Below are 18,093 nucleotides of genomic sequence, written 5' to 3'. Positions count from 1 at the left end.
ATGAATGATGGAAGTGCTTTTATGGGTATAGCTATGTAAAAGCTTGTTGGCAATAACTATAGTTATTGGAAGTTATGCATGGAAGCTTATCTAAAAGAGCAAGATTTGTGGGATTAATTGAAGGTGATGACACAGAAATTCCCGCAGATACTCCACAGAATGCAAAATTACGCCAACAATGGAAGATCAAATGCGGAAAAGCCTTATTTACGTTGCGAACTTTGATTAGCAAGGAGTATATTGATCATGTTCGTGATTTAAAGTCACCCAAGCAAGTGTGGGAAACCCTTCAAAAGTTATTCACTAAAAAAAATACAGCCGATTGCAATTTCTAGAGAATGAACTGGCTGTGGTAACTCAAGGTAATTTTTCTATTGAAGAATATTTCTTGAGAGTGAAAAATCTATGTTCTGAAATTTCAGATTTAGATGCTGAGGAGCCAGTGAGTGATGCTCGATTACGGGTTATCTTATTCGTGGATTACGAAAAGAATTTATGCCTTTTGTTTCCTCAATACAAGGGTGGGCAAATCAGCCTACGGTAATTGAACTCGAGAATCTTCTTTCAAATCAGGAAGCCTTGGTTAAGCAAATGACCAACAGCAACAAGTTTTCCCCAAAGTCAGAAGATGCGTTGTATGTCAAAGATCAAAGGAGACAAAATTTTCATTTAAAGCCTTCATCAAGTAATGCGAATCAATTCAGAAGTGAGCAGTCGTCAAAGAAGCCATTTAAAGCTTGTTACAGGTGTGAAAAACCTGGCCATTTTAAACGAGATTGTCAGGTGAAAGTGGTGTGTCATCGTTGCGAAAAGCCAGGCCATATTAAGCCAAATTGCCGAATCAAAATGCAAGAATCAGAAGCAAATGCGTAAGAAAAAAAAAATTCTTCCGATCCAATTTGGGAATACTGCTTAACCATTGGAGTTCTTGACCAGCCAACAAACGATGTACATCAAGATGATGTTTCTACAGAAGATGCCAATTATGCCGCCCCTAGTGACCCTTTCTGTTTATTTCACGACCTTGGATTTGGGATTCGACGAAAATGATGATTTCGAGCTAACCTTTGGCGATCTTGACGGTCTTTTCCTTTCCTATGAGGCTGACTATTTCCTCATCTCCGAAGATTTGGATCAAACTACCAATTCGTTAGACTTGCAGGCTGACCGGGAAGCTTCTAGGGGCGCTGCTGTTCGTGCTTGCAGCTTTGCATGCTCTCCAGGAACTAGAAGCTCTGCGGTTTCATGCAAGCAGTCTCCCAATGAAGGTGAGTTTCTAAACTATCAATCTTCTAAATTAAGAGTCGTAGGTAGCGAGTGTTTTTCGACCCATTCTGGTGGATGGGACTCAAAGAGTCCGAGGACAGTAAATTGTCCTTCTCCGGAGTATGGTGGCGGTGGTAGTGATCATGAATTCTCAGGTGAGCTAGCGTCGTCTCACAGCTCGGGTTTTGGAAATTTCGGTTCTGGCGTCTCTGAGGGAATAAATTGCCCATCTTCTAATGCGGATTTGAGATCTTCCAAATATCAAAGGTCATGATAAGCGCCAACAATGCTCGATTTTTGCAAAGCTAGAGGTCCTTCTAGAATTCTTGCAAAACGTTCACAGAGAAAGCTAACTTAACGGATTAATTCCAACCAAGAGCTGGTTAGAAGATGAATGACTCTTAGATCGAACTTGGAATCTATGATGGTCACTCTTAGATACCAAGACAATTCACTCTAGAATTAGCTTGATCAAAACTAATTCAATGAATCGGTTTAAACATCAAATCTAAAGCAAGGTTTGAAAAAGAATAACACCAAAGAGGTATCAAGAAAACACAAACGTTTTGTTTGTATTCAACAGTTCCATTTCATTCCCAAACATTGAATATTACCTGCCTTTAAATAGGTGCACAAGATAACCCTAACATAATAAAGTTCAACTACCAACTACAAATCACTCATAAATGCTATTAAATACAAAGTGAAGAAAATAAGGCATTCATAAATTGTCTTAATTGGTAATTCAACTACCAATGACAAGTCTTCTAATCACTTTCCAATGTCAGTCACTCCATTATTTTCTTGATTTGATACTTGAATCTTCTTTGTATTGCTTCTTGTAATTGCTCGTTTGGGTACATGGAAGTGATCAGTTGTTGGATTCATATCAGGTCATCTATTCCTGTAGAAAGTATCAATCCCCAATTGAGTTCCAGTGCTCTAAATGGGGTTGAAGAGAAGAGGACGGCGAGGTTGATGAGGAATAGAGAGAGTGCACAACCTTCCAGACAGAGGAAAAAGCATTATGTGGAGGAGTTGGAGGATAAATTGAGAAGTATGCATTCAACCATTGCTGAATTGAATAGTAAGATATCATATGTGATGACTAAGAATGCAGGCCTGAGACAGCAACTGAGTGGCAGTGGTATGTGTCAGCCTCCTCCTGCTAGGAGTAAAAAGAATGAGAGTAAGAAGGCGGTGGGAAGAACTAAGAAGGTTTCCAATATTAATTTTTTGGGTCTATTGTTCTTTATTATGCTTTTTGGTGGTCTAGTTCCGGTAGTGAATGACATATTTGGCAATGTTGAAGGAGTTCCTGGCACGTTAGCATTTGTTGGTGATAGGTTATACAATCAAAATCGAGGAAGGGTTTTGAGAGTCGGTAAGTATTCGAATTTATCTCGTGAGAAATCTGATACTTCGAATCTCTTAGTATGTGAGGAAATTCATAGGAAAAAGGCGGACAATTTCGATGCCTATTCTGATGCAGGCTAGTCGAGAGAATTGGGGATGTCTTCGGAGCTTTTTCAGAAGAGGGTTTTCTGGGAGGAGTCCGGCCATGACTATGCTTCGTTTCTCAAGGAATTAGGGGTTTTGAGAACTCGAGCAGATCGAGCGCGGTCTAGACAGGAGGCTTTTGATGGGCATATGACAATTGGTAGGGTTTTATATGAGCACCAACTCTTCAAGGAGGCTCTTGTTAGCTTCAAGAGGGCTTGTGAGGCCCAACCTACTGACGTGAGGCCGCATTTTAGAGCTAGGAACTGCTTGTATGTTCTTGGAAAATACAAAGAGGCAAAGGAAGAGTTTCTTTTGGTATTGGAGGCGGTGGAGATTCTTTGTCCTACCCATTTTACAGCTTTGAAACTGCTGGGGAGTGCTTTATTTGGGGAGTGCTTTATTTGGAGTAGGGGAGTATAGGGCTGTCGTTAAGGCCTTGGAAGAGGGCATATTCATGAAACCAGATTATGCTGATGCTCACTATGATTGTAGATGCTTTGTATAATTTGGGTGGATTTCGCATGGACTTGGGGTTGTTTCTCGCCATTCTTACTCCCATTTGCACAGGTCCCCTTGAAAAGAGAAAGCGGGTGGCATGCGATGCCCTTGTATGGCAACCTGTGAACGATTGTGGCACTTAGATCAGAAAATTTGATGGAGTCGGGTGTATCAAATTGTTGAGGGCCATATATGTTCCTAGTCAAGGATCCAGTGAGATAATGGAAGTCCATGGGCAGACATACGGTTGCACCAAGTTGAATTTCTTCGTAGTCTCGGAGTTAGAAATAAGCTTGCACTAAGGGAGGCTGTCAAAATTAGTGCAACTTATATTGTTAGATGGAATTAGTCAAGTTGTTGAGGTATTCATTTTGATTAGGAGTCAACGTAAATGTGTATTTAAGGTGAGTATTTGTAGGGGTTATTTATAGAATTTATTTGAGTTTAAGTAGGAGCGTCACTCTCGGTAAAACCATTATTTTAGTTGTCCCTATATCATTTTTTCTGTGAGTAATAATAATTTCATATTTATTCACACCTTTTTAGCATGAGATATTGTGACAATAACAAACGGTAGAAAATGTGAGAATAGAATTAAACGTTGTAAATAACAAAGCCAATAGAAAACCTCAGAATAGAATTAAAAAAAAAAAGAATTAAAAGAGAAAAAAAACGAAAGAGAGGAAGATTTTAAGAGAGGAAAGAAAGAAAATTAAATTGATTTAAAATGGGCTCCGTTCATAGATTTTAGGAAAGAAAAGAAACGAAAGAGAGGAAGATTTTAAGAGAGGAAAGAAAGAAAATTAAATTGATTTAAAATGGGCTCCGTTCATAGATTTTAGGAAAGAAAAGAAACTAAAGAGAGGAAGATTTTAAGAGAGGAAAGAAAGAAAATTAAAATGATTTAAAATGGGCTCCGTTCATAAATTTTAGGAAAGAAAAGAAAATTAGAATCAATTGAAAATGATTTCGGTTAATTGCATAAACATTTTAAGGAAAGAAGAGGAAATCCGATATGGCAAGTACCGTAAACATAATTAAAAAAAAAATTGATGATTCATTCTTGATATTTTTAGGAAAGAAAACAAAATCAGAATCAATTAAACTAGGCAGAACAATAATTGTAAACTGAACGAAAATATGAGGAGATAAATAGAGTGACGGTGAAAAAATGGAAGATATGAAAAATTATTATAACTTGTGCCTATTAAATATAATATTATAACCAACCATATTTGGATCGAATGATCCAAGCCGCATGAAATATTAATAATATTGACATATTTCTAATTTAAGTTTTATTGCCTAATACAATTTAGAAACAATGAAAACATGAAATTCGATTTTTATTGTGGTCGTTTTAGAGTCGTATTTCACATTTTTAGTTGGATTATTAATTAAAATGTGAAATACTAACCAAAGGATGACGAACGGTGCGATAGGAAGTGAACCCCGGCAACATTTGGAGTAGCTCACAAAGAATGGGAGCTTACGTTAATTACATTAGGGAGTACTCCGGCTAAGGCCAACCAAGTAAGTGGTCTTACTATATGATAGACTAAAAATTGTATGAATTATAATGATGTATGAACTGTGTCGTACGATGTCGTATGATAGTATGTGATGATGTATGAGTTATGACGATGTATGAACTATGTCGTACGATGTCGTATGATAGTATGTGATGATGTATGAGTTATGACGATGTATGAACTATGTCGTACGATGTCGTATGATAGTATGTGATGATGTATGAGTTATGACGATGTATGAGCTGTACCGTATGATGTCGTACACTAGTATATGATAATGTACGAGTGTATGATGATGTATAAGTTATGAAGATGTATGAGTTATGATGCTTGATGATCTGCGTAGTATATATATATTTCGATGAATGACGTACTTGTATGCTTTATGCACTTTATGGCAATATGATGAGTATGATGATTGCATGATGTTTACCTTAATATGATGATGTTTTCCATATTGAGCATGCTATATGATGATGAATGTCATATTGCATCATGTCGTTAGATCGACATAGGACACAACCCAAAGAGCATGAAAATGATATTAATATAAATATCCACGAGTATGTGTTACCTAGAGTAACAAAGAGATGAAACTAGAAGGTTGTGTCAGAAGAGACATTAGGATGGATTTAGAGGGACCTCATGCATATTGTATGTTCATAAGCATAGGGCTACTTCCCCTAGAGATGACGAGTGCGAACGCGCATAGTATGATGATGAGTGCGAATGGGCACAGATGAGGGTGTTCATGAGGCGCATGACACTATGGGGTTCCGCTGACCTTCGGCCGTCGCTAGAGATTAGCTCGACTATAGGGTCCAGGGGGTGTGCGAGCGCCCTGGAGATTCACACTCGCACGTGTGAATCGTGTGTAGGGAAGTACTACACATCTAATTTGTCCGAGACTAGAGGCCACCCTTATGATGATTAGAGATAGGTCCCTAAATCATGATTGTATGTGTTTGCATTTGCATGGCCCCTTATAGTGGGGCCACTTACTGAATATTCTTCGAAATACTTAGGTCGTGTGCCACGTCATTTTTCAGATAAAGGCAAGGCGCGCTTGTACAGAGGACGGCGACATTGCGAGCAGAAACTATGACACGTAGATAGGGTAGACTCATATTTAAATTTCTAGTTTTAAGTTAGAATAGTTGTTTTGCATTTCATTGTTTTTAATTATTTTGTATTTGTTTTTTTTCTCTCTAAATTTTAGTATTTCGTATTTAAATACGTAAGACCATGGCTGTGTTTTCGAGAGAAGAAGTTGTTTTAAATGTTTTTTTCGAAGTTTAGATTATAAATGATGTTCATGTAAGAGTTCTATTTCCGCATTATGGATGAGAATGAGACGTTAGTAGCGACTCTGAGTATGTGGAAATTTAGGGTCGTTACAACTAGAGTAACACACCCAACGTCATCCATATACTATAGACTATTTAGGTTAATACTTGAACATAATTCTACCGTATGTTAACTACATATTGTTCAAGACTACAATAATAACTTTGGATCTTTTATAAAATGGATAATATTAAATTGTAAATAAAATAATCAAAATTATTATTAAAAATTATATAACTAATTACCGGACTTTATGGTATAAATCCCAAACTCACATCTATTTTAGAGGGTGAGGCCTCATTCATCAAGTTTCCAAAGTCAGTCTACTCCAAGAAAATTGAAAATGCATCAAAATGAAACTTAAGGGGAGACATGGTGTGCTCTCTAAGACCTATGGGCCTTGTGGCCTAAGTGAACTTATCTTATGGCACATATGTGTGTCGTAGTGAGGGCGAGCATTGCGAGACAAATGTCTTGGGTGACTTGTTTTGATATGGGTGTTTCAAGGATGGTGTCATAGTGCCGACATTGTGCCCTTGCCCATGTGTTGAAAATTGGTATATGCACCCGCTATCCGATACAGGGTCCGTAAATGATTTGACATGGACTTAAAGGGTCCAATGCATCAATAGAACCTAACGGTTGGATGTTCGCGAGATGGGTCTTTTCTCAACGAGCATGACCGAGTGAGCTATGATGGACGATGACATCTAGACATGTATGTCATGTGTAATTGGGAACCAAGTTGACAATACGAGATGCCACATTGCATACGAGAGACCTTGACCTCGAGTAAAGACAAGGTTCAGCCATAAGACTTGCCCTAGTGTAGAGACAAGTCAGTTAGATTGTAGACAATCGAACATGCCATACGACAATGTGAGTGATCAAACAAACTTAGATTCTTTCGATTGGTGAAGGCAAACCTCGCTTAAGATCTGACAAAGTTACAAAGACGGACAAAAATATATATGAGGTTTGAGTTTCCCTCCAAACTTGTCATGAGCGTGTCATGATCACGATACCACACAATTGAAAATGTACGATCGTGACACTCAACCCCTACTTTTATCAACTCCTATTGTCACCAATCCTTATAGGATCGAGTTGTAGCCCTATTTTTAGGTTAAGCGGGTTGACCCGACCAAAAAATTATCAAACCCGAATCAACCCAGATTTTTAATTATCCAATAATTAAATCCAACCCAAACGGAAGAAAAAAAATATAACCCAACTCAACCTTTACGATTCGGGTTAGATAATTCAGATCGACCAAATTTTCAAATCATTTGAACACGTTAAAATATACTTCTTTTATTCATGTTTTAACATATCATTAAATATCATATTAATTTATTTTATGAACTTAGCCTTAATAATTTTATTTTGTCAAAAAAAAAAAAAAAAAAAAAAATCACAAATCTTCCACGTTACGACACAAGGTTCATTCCACGTGTACGATTTGTGGGCCCCACACAGACATTTTCCTCCTCTTTTTCCTTCCCTGATTTGAATAGACAAAATAATGGAAAAAAATATATCAAAATATATCAAAATATTTTTTATTATTTTTTATTTTTTTTTATTTTTTTGTTTTTGACCAAATTAAGAAACGCTCATCCCTTTTAACACTCCCTCTCCCCTTCGCCTTCCCTTCCCTTCCCTAGATGAAGAAAAAACACAAAATTTAACGAATTAATCTGAATTAAATTCTCGTTACATTTTTTAATTTCCATTAATCAAATCCCTAATTCCAAAATCTCCTTTTGTTTCTTCTTTCTTTTGTAATGGCTTAGTATTTTAATTAAACCCAGAAGAAAACCATGGAGAAAAGGGGCATTTAATCTGTTAGGTATACATAGTTTACCCCTTTTTGAGTTTAGGGTTTTTTTTTTTTTTTCTTTTTCTTTTCTGGGTTGGTTGTTTCAATGAAATCTATTTCCATTCTTCCGGATGCTGTGAAAAGCTACTAATCTTCTCTTAAACTTCCGTGGATTCTTGGTGAATTTTCGTGGACTCGATTGTCTAGGGCATGCCCTGGAAGGTTTGTCTTCTTTGTCTTATCTGGGTTTTTCTTTGTTCTATTTGGGTAATTACTGTTATGGTCGTTTTTGTTGGATTAGTTCTTAGGGTTGGATCGGATCATTAGGGTTCTAACAATCCCTTCATCAGTTTTGATTTTGATTCCCTTTTTTTGTCCTAATTTAGGTTTTCCTTGTTCCTGATCGAGTGTTTTGTTTTTTTTTTTTTAAATATAAAAATGGGTCTTCGTTGGATTGTTCTGGGTTGCATGAATGTTACTGTGTTGTTGCTTTGGCCAATCTCTGTGAGCTCTGTTAGTAATATTTTAACCAAAATTCTCAGTTTCTGATCCTTTTTTTTTCATTCATTTTATGAAAAGTGTGCCATGTTCTTAGTTGTTGTTACTGCCTCATTTGGTAACCAAATAAAGAAAAGCTTATTTATTATTATTATCTGGATGGTATGTCCCATGATCATATTATATGTAGATTGGGGAAGTATATGATGTTCTTCAGTTTTCTTTTTCGCCGTCGTCGTTTGTTCTTGATCAGTTATTTGGTTTTTACGAGAATGTGTCTTATTACTCGAGATTGTTCGATATATATTGTCATTTCTTTTAGTGTTCAAAGTGCTTGTTTTTGTTCATGGCGATGATTGTTTGAGTTTGAAATGAACATGTTTATCGTTCTACGATTTTATAACTTTGCGAGTTACTATTTCGTGAGCTGAAATTGTCGATGATATTACTTCTGGTGGGAGTGGGGAGGGCTGAGTTGTTTGATTCGTCTTGCAGATGTGGTGGTACTGGATACTGTTTTTCTTACATACGACATAGTTGCTCTGTTTTCAGGTAAGCTGTTTGTAGCTCAAAAGTTAGATGTGGGATTGTTTTGATTGATGAATTCCTTGTATAGTGAACACTTCGAAGAATATCGTTACTTTTTTTCGTGGACAGTGATATGGGGACAAAGCTTATAAGAGCTTGCGTTGAAGAAGATAGCGATGATTTTCCATCGGTTCCACCAGGTTTTGAGTCATATATATCCTTTTCTCTAGGGAAGGTGCAGGATCATGAAAAACAAGACGGTTGTGTCCCTGCTAGTGTGTCGGCAACCGTCTCTGAATCACAGCCAGTTAAAGTGGAAAGTGAGGTAGAAGTTGCCAATGTTGCAAAAGTAACGAGATCCCTTCGGCGTAAACCATGTGTAAACTATAGACAATATGATTACTGCTCTGATGACGAGCTTGATACAAAGCATCTAGATCAGGTTGGTTTTTGGTTGTTCTCTTTCATTGTTGTTGTGATATTCTGCATTATGGTTTAATATCGATTTCCTTTGGTTTCGGTTGCAGAACTTTTCTTTAAGACCTTCTCTTTCGAAGGGAGTCATTCGTGGATGTCCACATTGTAATAATTGCCAAAAGGTCATCACTCGAATCAACCTTCATTTACAACTTTTCTAATTTATTATATCGCTTTTTCACTTTTAAGCACAATTCTTAATTTAGCTTGAAACATAAATCGATCAGGCACCGGGTTTTGAGTTCAAAGAATAGTGGGAAAGGCTAGTAGCTTGAACTGACCTACTACCCATTTTTGCTGCTCTTTCTATCAATACCTTTTCTTGAGAATGTTTGATCGAGTAGAATCTTGAACAGGTTATTGCAAGATGGCGTCCAGAAGAATCGTGCCGACCAAATCTCGAGGATGCACCTGTGTTTTATCCAACTGAAGAGGTGTTTATCAGTGCTTCTGGATTCGTGTATCATCACATTTTTCCCTCTACTTCTGTGAAGTGATTTTTAAGTTTATTGTTGTGAATTATCTGATATCCGAAACTGTCACAACTATGGCAGGAATTTGGAGATACTTTGACATATATAGCGAGCATTCGAGCAAAAGCAGAACCATATGGGATTTGTCGTATTGTCCCGCCTTCTTCTTGGAAGCCTCCATGTCCCCTGAAGCAGAAACATATTTGGGAGAGTTCTAAATTTGCAACGCGTGTCCAAAGGATTGATAAGCTTCAAAACCGAGATTCACTAAGAAAGAACTCTCGGTTTTGCAGTCAGATGAGGAGGAAAAGGAGGAGGGGTAATCGAAAGGGGGTCGATGTTACCATCTTAAATGGAATAAATGGAGATGCTGGGCCTTATGAGGCAGAAAGATTTGGATTTGATCCTGGTCCAGATTTTTCTTTAGCTTTGTTTCAAAAATATGCAGACGACTTTAAGTCTCAGTATTTTAGTAAACCACTCGATGATACTTCAAAGGGTTGTAACCCATCCATGCTGCCAGAGAACGAACATTGGAAACCATCTTTGGAAAATATCGAGGGCGAATATTGGCGGATGGTAGAGAAACCAACGGAGGAGATTGAGGTTTGTATTTGAGTTTTAATGTTGGAATTCTTTTGTTTTTCGCTTGCAGATTTATTTATTGGTTTAATTAGTTCCTGAATTTTCAAATTTGTGTCTACAAGATCCCGGTACCTTAAAATGTGTATAACGTCAAAAATCAATAGACAAAATTCCTTCCTAGTTGACGGGTCTCCACTCTTTTTTTTTTTGTTGCCTGTCTATTCCGCATGCGCTTCGCGCAATTCGGAAGTGGCTAAATCTGTCGAAGGAAGGTCTATGAACGAAACACTCTTTATAAAGATGTGAAAACCTCTCCCTAGTAGATGCGTTTTAAAAACCTTGAGGGAAAGCCCAAAAGGGAAAGCCCAAAGAGGATAGTATCTGCTAGCGGTGGGCCTCAATCGTTACAAATGGTATCAGAGCCAGACATCGGGAGATGTGCTAGGGAGGAGGCTGTTCTCCGAAGGGGGGTAGACACGAGGTGGTGTGCCAGTAAGGACACTGGGTCCCGAAGGGGGGTGGATTTGGTGGGGGTCCCACATTAAGGAACAAGTGCCAGCGAGGATGCTGGGCCCTGAAGGGGGGTGGATTGTGAGATCCCACATCGGTTGAGGAGGAGAACGAAACACTCTTTATAAGGGTGTGGAAACCTCTCCCTAGTAGACGCGTTTTAAAAACCTTGAGGGAAAGCTTGAAAAGGAAAGCCCAAAAAGGACAATATCTGCTAGTGGTGAGCCTGAGCCGTTTCATGTGGGCTCACAGATCCCTGAACTTCAAAAGTGTCTAATAGGTCTTCAAATTTTCAATTTTGTTTTAAGATCTTGACATGTTTGAAGTTTATAAAAGTTAATTGATCTATTAGATATAAAGTTGAATTTTAGATTTAATAGATCTCTAAACTTTCAATTTTGTGTCTAGTAGGACTATGAATTTTAAAAAACGTTGTATAGATCAAGGATCTCTAACACACTTGAAAATTTAGGGACCTATTTGAAACAAAGTTGGAAGTTCACGGACCAAACAGACACACCACTAGACACTTTTTGAACTTTAGGCACCGACCGATGCTAATCTGAAAGTTAAGGGACTAAACTTGTAATTTATTTGTACTACCCTTGTTCAGTGATCTAAAATTTCTGGTTTCTCTCTTTGCTAGGTTCTCTATGGGGCTGATTTGGAAACTGGAGAGTTTGGCAGCGGTTTTCCGAAGAGTTGCAGTCAAGAGGGCTCGACATCAGATGAAGAGAAGTACGTAAAATCTGGCTGGAACCTCAACAACTTTCCGAAGCTTCCTGGATCAGTTCTTAGCTATGAGAACAGTAATATATCTGGAGTCCTGGTACCGTGGCTGTATATCGGGATGTGCTTTTCGTCATTTTGCTGGGTGAGGCTACTTGTGTCTCCGTTTTGTGGACTCTTTTTGTCGGTCCTCTTTTGTTTCTTCATTTATTTGAACGAAACTATGACGTGAAGGCTGATGAACATTAAATTTGTAGATTACTACACAAAAATCCCTGGCATGAAGTGTTAGTTTATTTCTTTTCGATAATTGCTTGAATTGATCGCTTATGTTTTGATTTTTCGCTTCAATTTGCAGCACGTTGAAGATCACCACCTCTACTCTCTGAACTACATGCACTGGGGCGATCCCAAAGTCTGGTATGGTGTTCCAGGAAACGGTGCCAGTAAACTAGAAGACGCTATGAAAAAGCATTTACCTGACCTCTTTCAAGAACAGCCCGATTTACTCCATAAACTGGCAAGTTCCTTCGCTAATCTGATAATGTCGTCGGTTTATATGGAATTTTTCCCCCAAGCAGAAAGCAGTGCAAGTTTTGTCACATTTAGATTAGTATGTAGTAGTGTGTATTAAAAATGGCAATAATATTTGCAAAAATATGATTTTTCGTAATTATGTTTGGCCAAAATGTTCGTCTAAACTTCTATCCGTGCGCAGGTTACACAACTTTCTCCATCTATATTGAAAACCGAGGGTGTGCCCGTATATAGGTGTATTCAGAATCCCGGAGAGTTCGTTTTGACCTTCCCTCGTGCATACCATTCGGGATTCAACAGCGGTTTCAATTGTGCAGAGGCAGTTAATGTAGCTCCAGTCGACTGGTTGCCCCATGGTCAAATTGCTGTAGAATTATATCGTGAACAGGGACGAAGAACTACTATTTCCCACGATAAGCTATTGCTTGGCGCCGCACGAGAAGCTGTGAGGGCACATTGGGAACTAAATTTTCTGAAAAAAAATACTTTGGATAACTTGAGATGGAATAATGTTTGCGGAAAAGATGGCGTCTTAGCAAGAGCATTCAAGGTAAACCATTTCTCTCTCCCGGTCACTCATAGTTACGGATTATCGGAAAAGAGGTTTCTTTGTCCATGTATGATAAACGTACTTGGCTGCTATTGTCTGAATTCACGAATTTTAAAACTCGTAGTTCTAAGAGACATGAATGAATCGAGTATGAGTTCTATTATCGTTTTCAAACAACGTTCGGAGTTGAATATTCATATCATCCCTAAAAATTGTTTTGTTTGGCAGACTCGTGTCGAGATGGAGTGTGCAAGGAGGAACCTTCCTTGCAGTTCTTCAACGGCAATTAAGATGGAGAGCAACTTTGACGCCTCTAACGAGAGAGAGTGCATTTCATGCCTCTTTGACTTGCATCTGTCGGCCGTCGGGTGTCATTGTTCACCGGATAAATATGTATGCTTGAATCATGCAAAGCAGTTGTGTTCTTGTGCTTGGGAGAAGAGAATTTTTCTCTTCCGCTACGACATCAGCGAATTGAACGTTCTTCTTGAAGCATTGGAGGGTAAGTTAAGTGCAGTATACCGGTGGGCTAGGCAGAATCTCGGTCTGGCGCTCAGTACGTCAAGGGAGTTGAGTACTCAATCATCAACCATGGCCCTTGGGAAGCCTCAATGGAAAGAAATCTTGAGGCAATCTTCATTATTGCCCGCTCTAACGGCTATTGACAGCGCTTCTCATCATGCCAAAACGTTATCTACCGTTAACGGTTCGGGAAAGGTAGTTGAGCAGCAAAATTATAAATCTGAGGTGAAAAATGAAAACCATGACCTTGTGGCAACGAATTCGAGGCATACCGATTCGCAGTCCTGTAAGGAGGATACAAATGCTCTGAATTTGGATAAAATGTGTACTGAAAATGTGATACTACTGAGTGATGATGAAGGTGATGAGCATAAGAAGACGATTTCAAATGGCGTAGCTGAAAGTTTATCAGTAAAGCCGCTCGAAACTTCAAATCGTTTCGCTGATATTGATTCTAAGGCTAGCCTGTGCAACTACAATGATAATACGAGTCTGCACAGCCCGGTGACTGATGCAACGGCCATCGAAGAAAAGGAAGTCAACTTGTTGAGTGAAAGAAAATCGAATAATTGCCAATCGAGCGTTATTCCTTTGAATAGAAACGCAGCTAATGCTATTCAGAACAACAATTTTTCAGAAGCTGGGTTAGGTCATAGTAATAAAGTATTTTCAGCTTCAACGGATATCGATTCTCGAAAATCACAGACTTGTGGCTCGGGAAAACCGAATGAGGGTAAGCATGGAAACGTGGGAACAAGTGCTACCTCTTGTGTGTTAGACCCTAGTAGAACCACTGCAAGTTTGTCCTGCAATCAAGCTAATATGGACAGATTCTTGAGGCAAAAGGGTCCTCGAATGGCGAAGCTAGTTCGGAGAATTAACTGCAACGTAGAGCCTTTAGAATATGGAACCGTGCTCTCAGGAAAGTCTTGGTCGAACAGTCGGGCCATTTTTCCGAAAGGTATTAAAATCTCTGCTTTCGTGTTTTAGTTAGATATTGAAAGACAGATCTTGACCAGATATTTATGTTGTATTTTGCAGGATTTAAGAGCAGGGTCAAGTATATAAGCGTTTTAGATCCATCAACTTTGTGTTACTACGTTTCTGAAATTCTAGACGTCGGTCGGGACGGACCTCTTTTCATGGTAAATTTAGGAGCTTCTCGGATAGGGCTATTTTCTGCTTTTCGTCGTGGTCGTTTTTCATAGTCAGAGTTTTCTTCATCTCGGCTCACAGAGAGTGGCCTTTCGTGTCGTGTTTTGGTCATTATTTTGTGCCTGTTTCCAAGTTCAAATGATTTAGGCCATGGCTAAGGCCAGCCACCTCTCTTCCGTTGGGAGTCTTGTAGTTGCGTGATTTTCTTTTATTGAACTGCAATCGAGTTCCACCCTCTCGTGTCGGTCGTGTAATCTTCTGTCTGATTGTTCAAATGTGCGATCTTTGATCGTCGCCGGAGATGTATCGTACTTAGATTCTTTAATATCTTGACAGGTTGTTTTGGAGCATTGTCCATCCGAGGTATTCGTTCATGTTTCTGCTGCTAGATGTTGGGAGCTGGTTCGAGATCGAGTTAATCAGGAAATTGCAAAGCAACATAAGTTGGGTAGAATGAATCTTCCTCCTCTACAGCCTCCTGGGAGCTTAGATGGCTTAGAAATGTTCGGATTCACTTCACCGGCAATCGTGCAGGTAAACCCATTACTTAAAAACTTTCGATACCTCATGGACGACCGACCGACATTGTCGAAAACTCGCAATGAGCTTGTTCCGAAAGGAGAACTTGTGAACTCTGCCTATTCATGGTTTTTCATGCATTTGATATAGGTGCATTTGCTTTCTACTTATGCAGGCCATTGAGGCAATGGATCGAAATCGAGTATGTTGCGAGTATTGGGACTCTCGGCCCTATTCTCGGCCTCACGTACATAGTACACAACTGTCTCAATCGACAGAAATGAAAACGACCGAAAGGAACCATAGGGGGGTCGATCCTAGGCAAGCTGGAGTCGATATAATAGTACTTAGGGGATTGTTGAAGAAGGCAAACATTGATGAACTAAACTTACTCTATACCGTTTTAAATGATAGTAGTAGGGCAACGGTCGATCAAGGCGCGTTGACTCGGCTTCTTAACGAAGAGATTCAAAGTCATCGAAGATGATTCATTGTTCGGTTTTTCTTTTTTGATTGATTCGACTGAAATAGGGCGGCTTTAATCAGAATTTTGTGTAAATACAGAGGGATGGTGGTGGGTATCAGGATGAGGTCCTTTTTTGTTGTACATGCTTCTTTTAATCTCTTATGCTCATATTCTAAGTTCCAAAAAGGGATTAGAGTGTAAGGTGATGATACCCAATACGTATAATACACATTCTCTCATAACTTTTTTAATTATTTAAAGGTTTAGTGTAGAACAAGTCAAATCTTTTGTGTTCAAATTCAATAAAATCCAATTTCTTTTACATTCTTTGCTTATATACTTTGGATACCCATAAGTTCTAGCTAATCGTTGTTACAAGACATGTATGTTCTTTTATCTTACATGTTTTCTAATAACTTGTCACTACGTGTCAATGTAACTGTCTCCTAATAATTGCTGAATGTGCATCATAAATATCTTGTAATAATTGCTGGAGGTGCATCATAAGTATGTACAATCATACCCAAAAGACCTTCTCCGGGATTCACTCGGAAAAAGAAGAAAGAAAGAAAAGGGAGGAGAAGCGCGATCTCATGATCTCGAGACAGGACTAGTGAGGACGTAAGCTGCACAATAGATATATATATATATTTTTTTTTTGGTGAAATGGGTGGAGCAAGGGTGAACAAATTTGGAAATGGCGGTTGGGATCCCTGTCTCATGATAATCAAGTTTTTTTTTTTTTTTTTTTTTTTTTTTTTTTTTTTTTTGTCGTCGTCGTTGTTATTGTTGAGGAACTTTAATTAGTTACTTGCGGTAGATTATAGTGAGTTGGAGCAAAAAGAAGTCCAAACTAGTTGAGCCAAGCACATGTTGACTGGAGGGAGCGAGTCGAAGCTCGAGCCACGACGGAGATGGTGGCTAGATCGAGTCCCATGCGTTAAGAGTTGGCTTAGATTGGCATGTGGGTCATAAATTCGGCACGGATCGCATTGGCTGGAGTGACGTCTGGGATATGTTCATGGGCTTCTACATATGGGATGAGTCGTCAGGTCACGTGAGATGCTGGATGTCAAAGTCATGCTAGTCTAAAGCGTTTTGTCCATGGACATATGCCCGTTTCAAACCCCTTTTACTTGCTTTCTTGTGTAGTTAGATTTTTAAAATTCCTATCATGTCAATACGATGGTGTATGACCGTTTGCCAAAATCATGTCTACACTCACTACGGCTAAATGTCCTAAAGTTCTATGCTCTCAAGCATGTGATTGTTACTTTATTTGTTTTTACTCTTTACTCTGTAACATTACTTTCTTTAAAACTATTTCCAACCCATTTCTTCGCTCAAATTTTATAAAATATTTTCAACCAAACACAAGAAATAACATACTTGAAAACAAAAGAAATATCGAAAACAAAAAAAAAAAAAAAACATCTATCGAAGTTTAGAAATAAAATGTTGTTGGTTTATCATAACACAACGAATACAACTTAGATGCAAAAATTTAAAAAAATATTAAACCGTGGATTGAATATTTAAAAATACTCAATAAGTGACTCCACTGTTGAGGACAGAAAATGTAATCACATGCAACATGGTTCATGATGAGATCTAATTTTCGTAACTATTCCTCGAGTGTATTTTCTTTTTTTTAGTAGGGTTGGATGCATAGTATTTTTTTTTTATACATGGCTCACGTACACATGCATGGACCCACTAGGCATGACTATGAGCTATTATACACTCATTTCGTCGAGAACCAACGAAAAGAAAGGAGTGCATATCATATCATATCATGGTGTACATCTTTGCATAAAACATACTGAGAAAGTATCTCGTGCTTAAAATACAACATGCATGAGGTCCCATATTTTTAAATCATTGTACATAGGTATCATGCACATCATACTTCTGTATTTTTATGACATAACCTTCATATGAGACATACATATGCATGCATGACATATCATTCATTCTTCGCAGACATGGCTCATCATGTGTCTTATAGAGGATAATGTGAACATGGTATTATAACATACATGGATAAACATACTAGAAGGATGTACACCACATAAATTTCATAAACATAACATAATACAAGAAATAACATATACATAAGTTACATAATATGTGTTGTTCATAGAACATACAATTTACCTGACCTAGTCCGAAGACATTACTAGTCCGAAGACATTCTAACAGTAAGCAGATGTCACTAAATTTTCTTAGCTGTTACTAGCCTAATTCAGATCGTCATGGTTCGATTCCACTTATGATGTTCCATAACATTAAACTTAGAACATACTTGAAGAACTAACTTCACCTAACTCTTCTAATTAATCCAAAACAACTCTAAATATTAAATTGACAAAACGACAACCTTACTAACCTCAAATACTTCCTGTCTAAAATAGTAGAACAGAATCAAAACGACAACCTTACTAACCTCAAATACTTCCTGTCTAAAATAGTAGAACAGAATCAAAAATAAAAAAATAGAGTCGTCTAAGTTGTCAAAGTTGTGATAGAAATGAGCCACTGAAGATATAGCCAAGTCGGTTGCAAGGGGCTTGACT

The 18,093-nt window shown here is 38.2% G+C and overlaps 1 protein-coding gene and 1 pseudogene across 4 annotated transcripts; both read left to right on the top strand.

The window, feature by feature from the left end:
- Nucleotides 1-591: 591 nt before the first annotated feature.
- Nucleotides 592-3,152, top strand: LOC147790115 (uncharacterized; annotated as a pseudogene).
- Nucleotides 3,153-7,752: 4,600 nt separating this feature from the next.
- On the top strand, nucleotides 7,753-15,839 carry LOC111805164 (putative lysine-specific demethylase JMJ16). Of its 4 annotated transcripts, XM_023690089.2 has the most exons (13): nucleotides 7,754-8,190; nucleotides 8,962-9,018; nucleotides 9,124-9,436; nucleotides 9,522-9,593; nucleotides 9,828-9,905; nucleotides 10,026-10,550; nucleotides 11,686-11,913; nucleotides 12,127-12,288; nucleotides 12,487-12,855; nucleotides 13,084-14,338; nucleotides 14,419-14,522; nucleotides 14,869-15,066; nucleotides 15,227-15,839. In XM_023690089.2, the coding sequence occupies exons 3-13, from the start codon at nucleotides 9,128-9,130 to the stop codon at nucleotides 15,536-15,538; spliced, it is 3,612 nt and encodes a 1,203-aa protein (XP_023545857.2). In that variant the 5' UTR covers nucleotides 7,754-8,190; nucleotides 8,962-9,018; nucleotides 9,124-9,127; the 3' UTR covers nucleotides 15,539-15,839. The 4 variants fall into 4 exon arrangements, with proteins under 4 accessions (XP_086984616.1, XP_086984615.1, XP_023545857.2 ...); XM_087128490.1 differs by lacking the exon at nucleotides 8,962-9,018 and having other exon boundaries at nucleotides 7,753-8,190; XM_087128489.1 differs by lacking the exon at nucleotides 8,962-9,018 and having other exon boundaries at nucleotides 7,753-8,190; nucleotides 9,019-9,436.
- The last annotated feature ends 2,254 nt before the right edge of the window (nucleotides 15,840-18,093 follow it).

Source organism: Cucurbita pepo, chromosome 11, assembly GCF_057944985.1.
Source record: "Cucurbita pepo subsp. pepo isolate OVF chromosome 11, ASM5794498v1, whole genome shotgun sequence".
NCBI lineage: Eukaryota > Viridiplantae > Streptophyta > Magnoliopsida > Cucurbitales > Cucurbitaceae > Cucurbita > Cucurbita pepo.
Note: the sequence above shows the minus strand (reverse complement) of the source record. Positions and strands in the feature narration are given on the sequence as shown.

What these genes read in the sequence shown, in the direction of transcription:
- LOC111805164 (XM_087128490.1), top strand. Translation starts at nt 9,128, where the DNA reads ATGGGGACAAAGCTTATAAGAGCTTGCGTTGAAGAAGATAGCGATGAT. An exon ending in TGTTTTATCCAACTGAAGAG is followed by an intron (nt 9,906 to 10,025) that starts GTGTTTATCAGT and finishes CAACTATGGCAG; the next exon opens with GAATTTGGAGATACTTTGAC. An exon ending in CTTCACCGGCAATCGTGCAG is followed by an intron (nt 15,067 to 15,226) that starts GTAAACCCATTA and finishes CTACTTATGCAG; the next exon opens with GCCATTGAGGCAATGGATCG.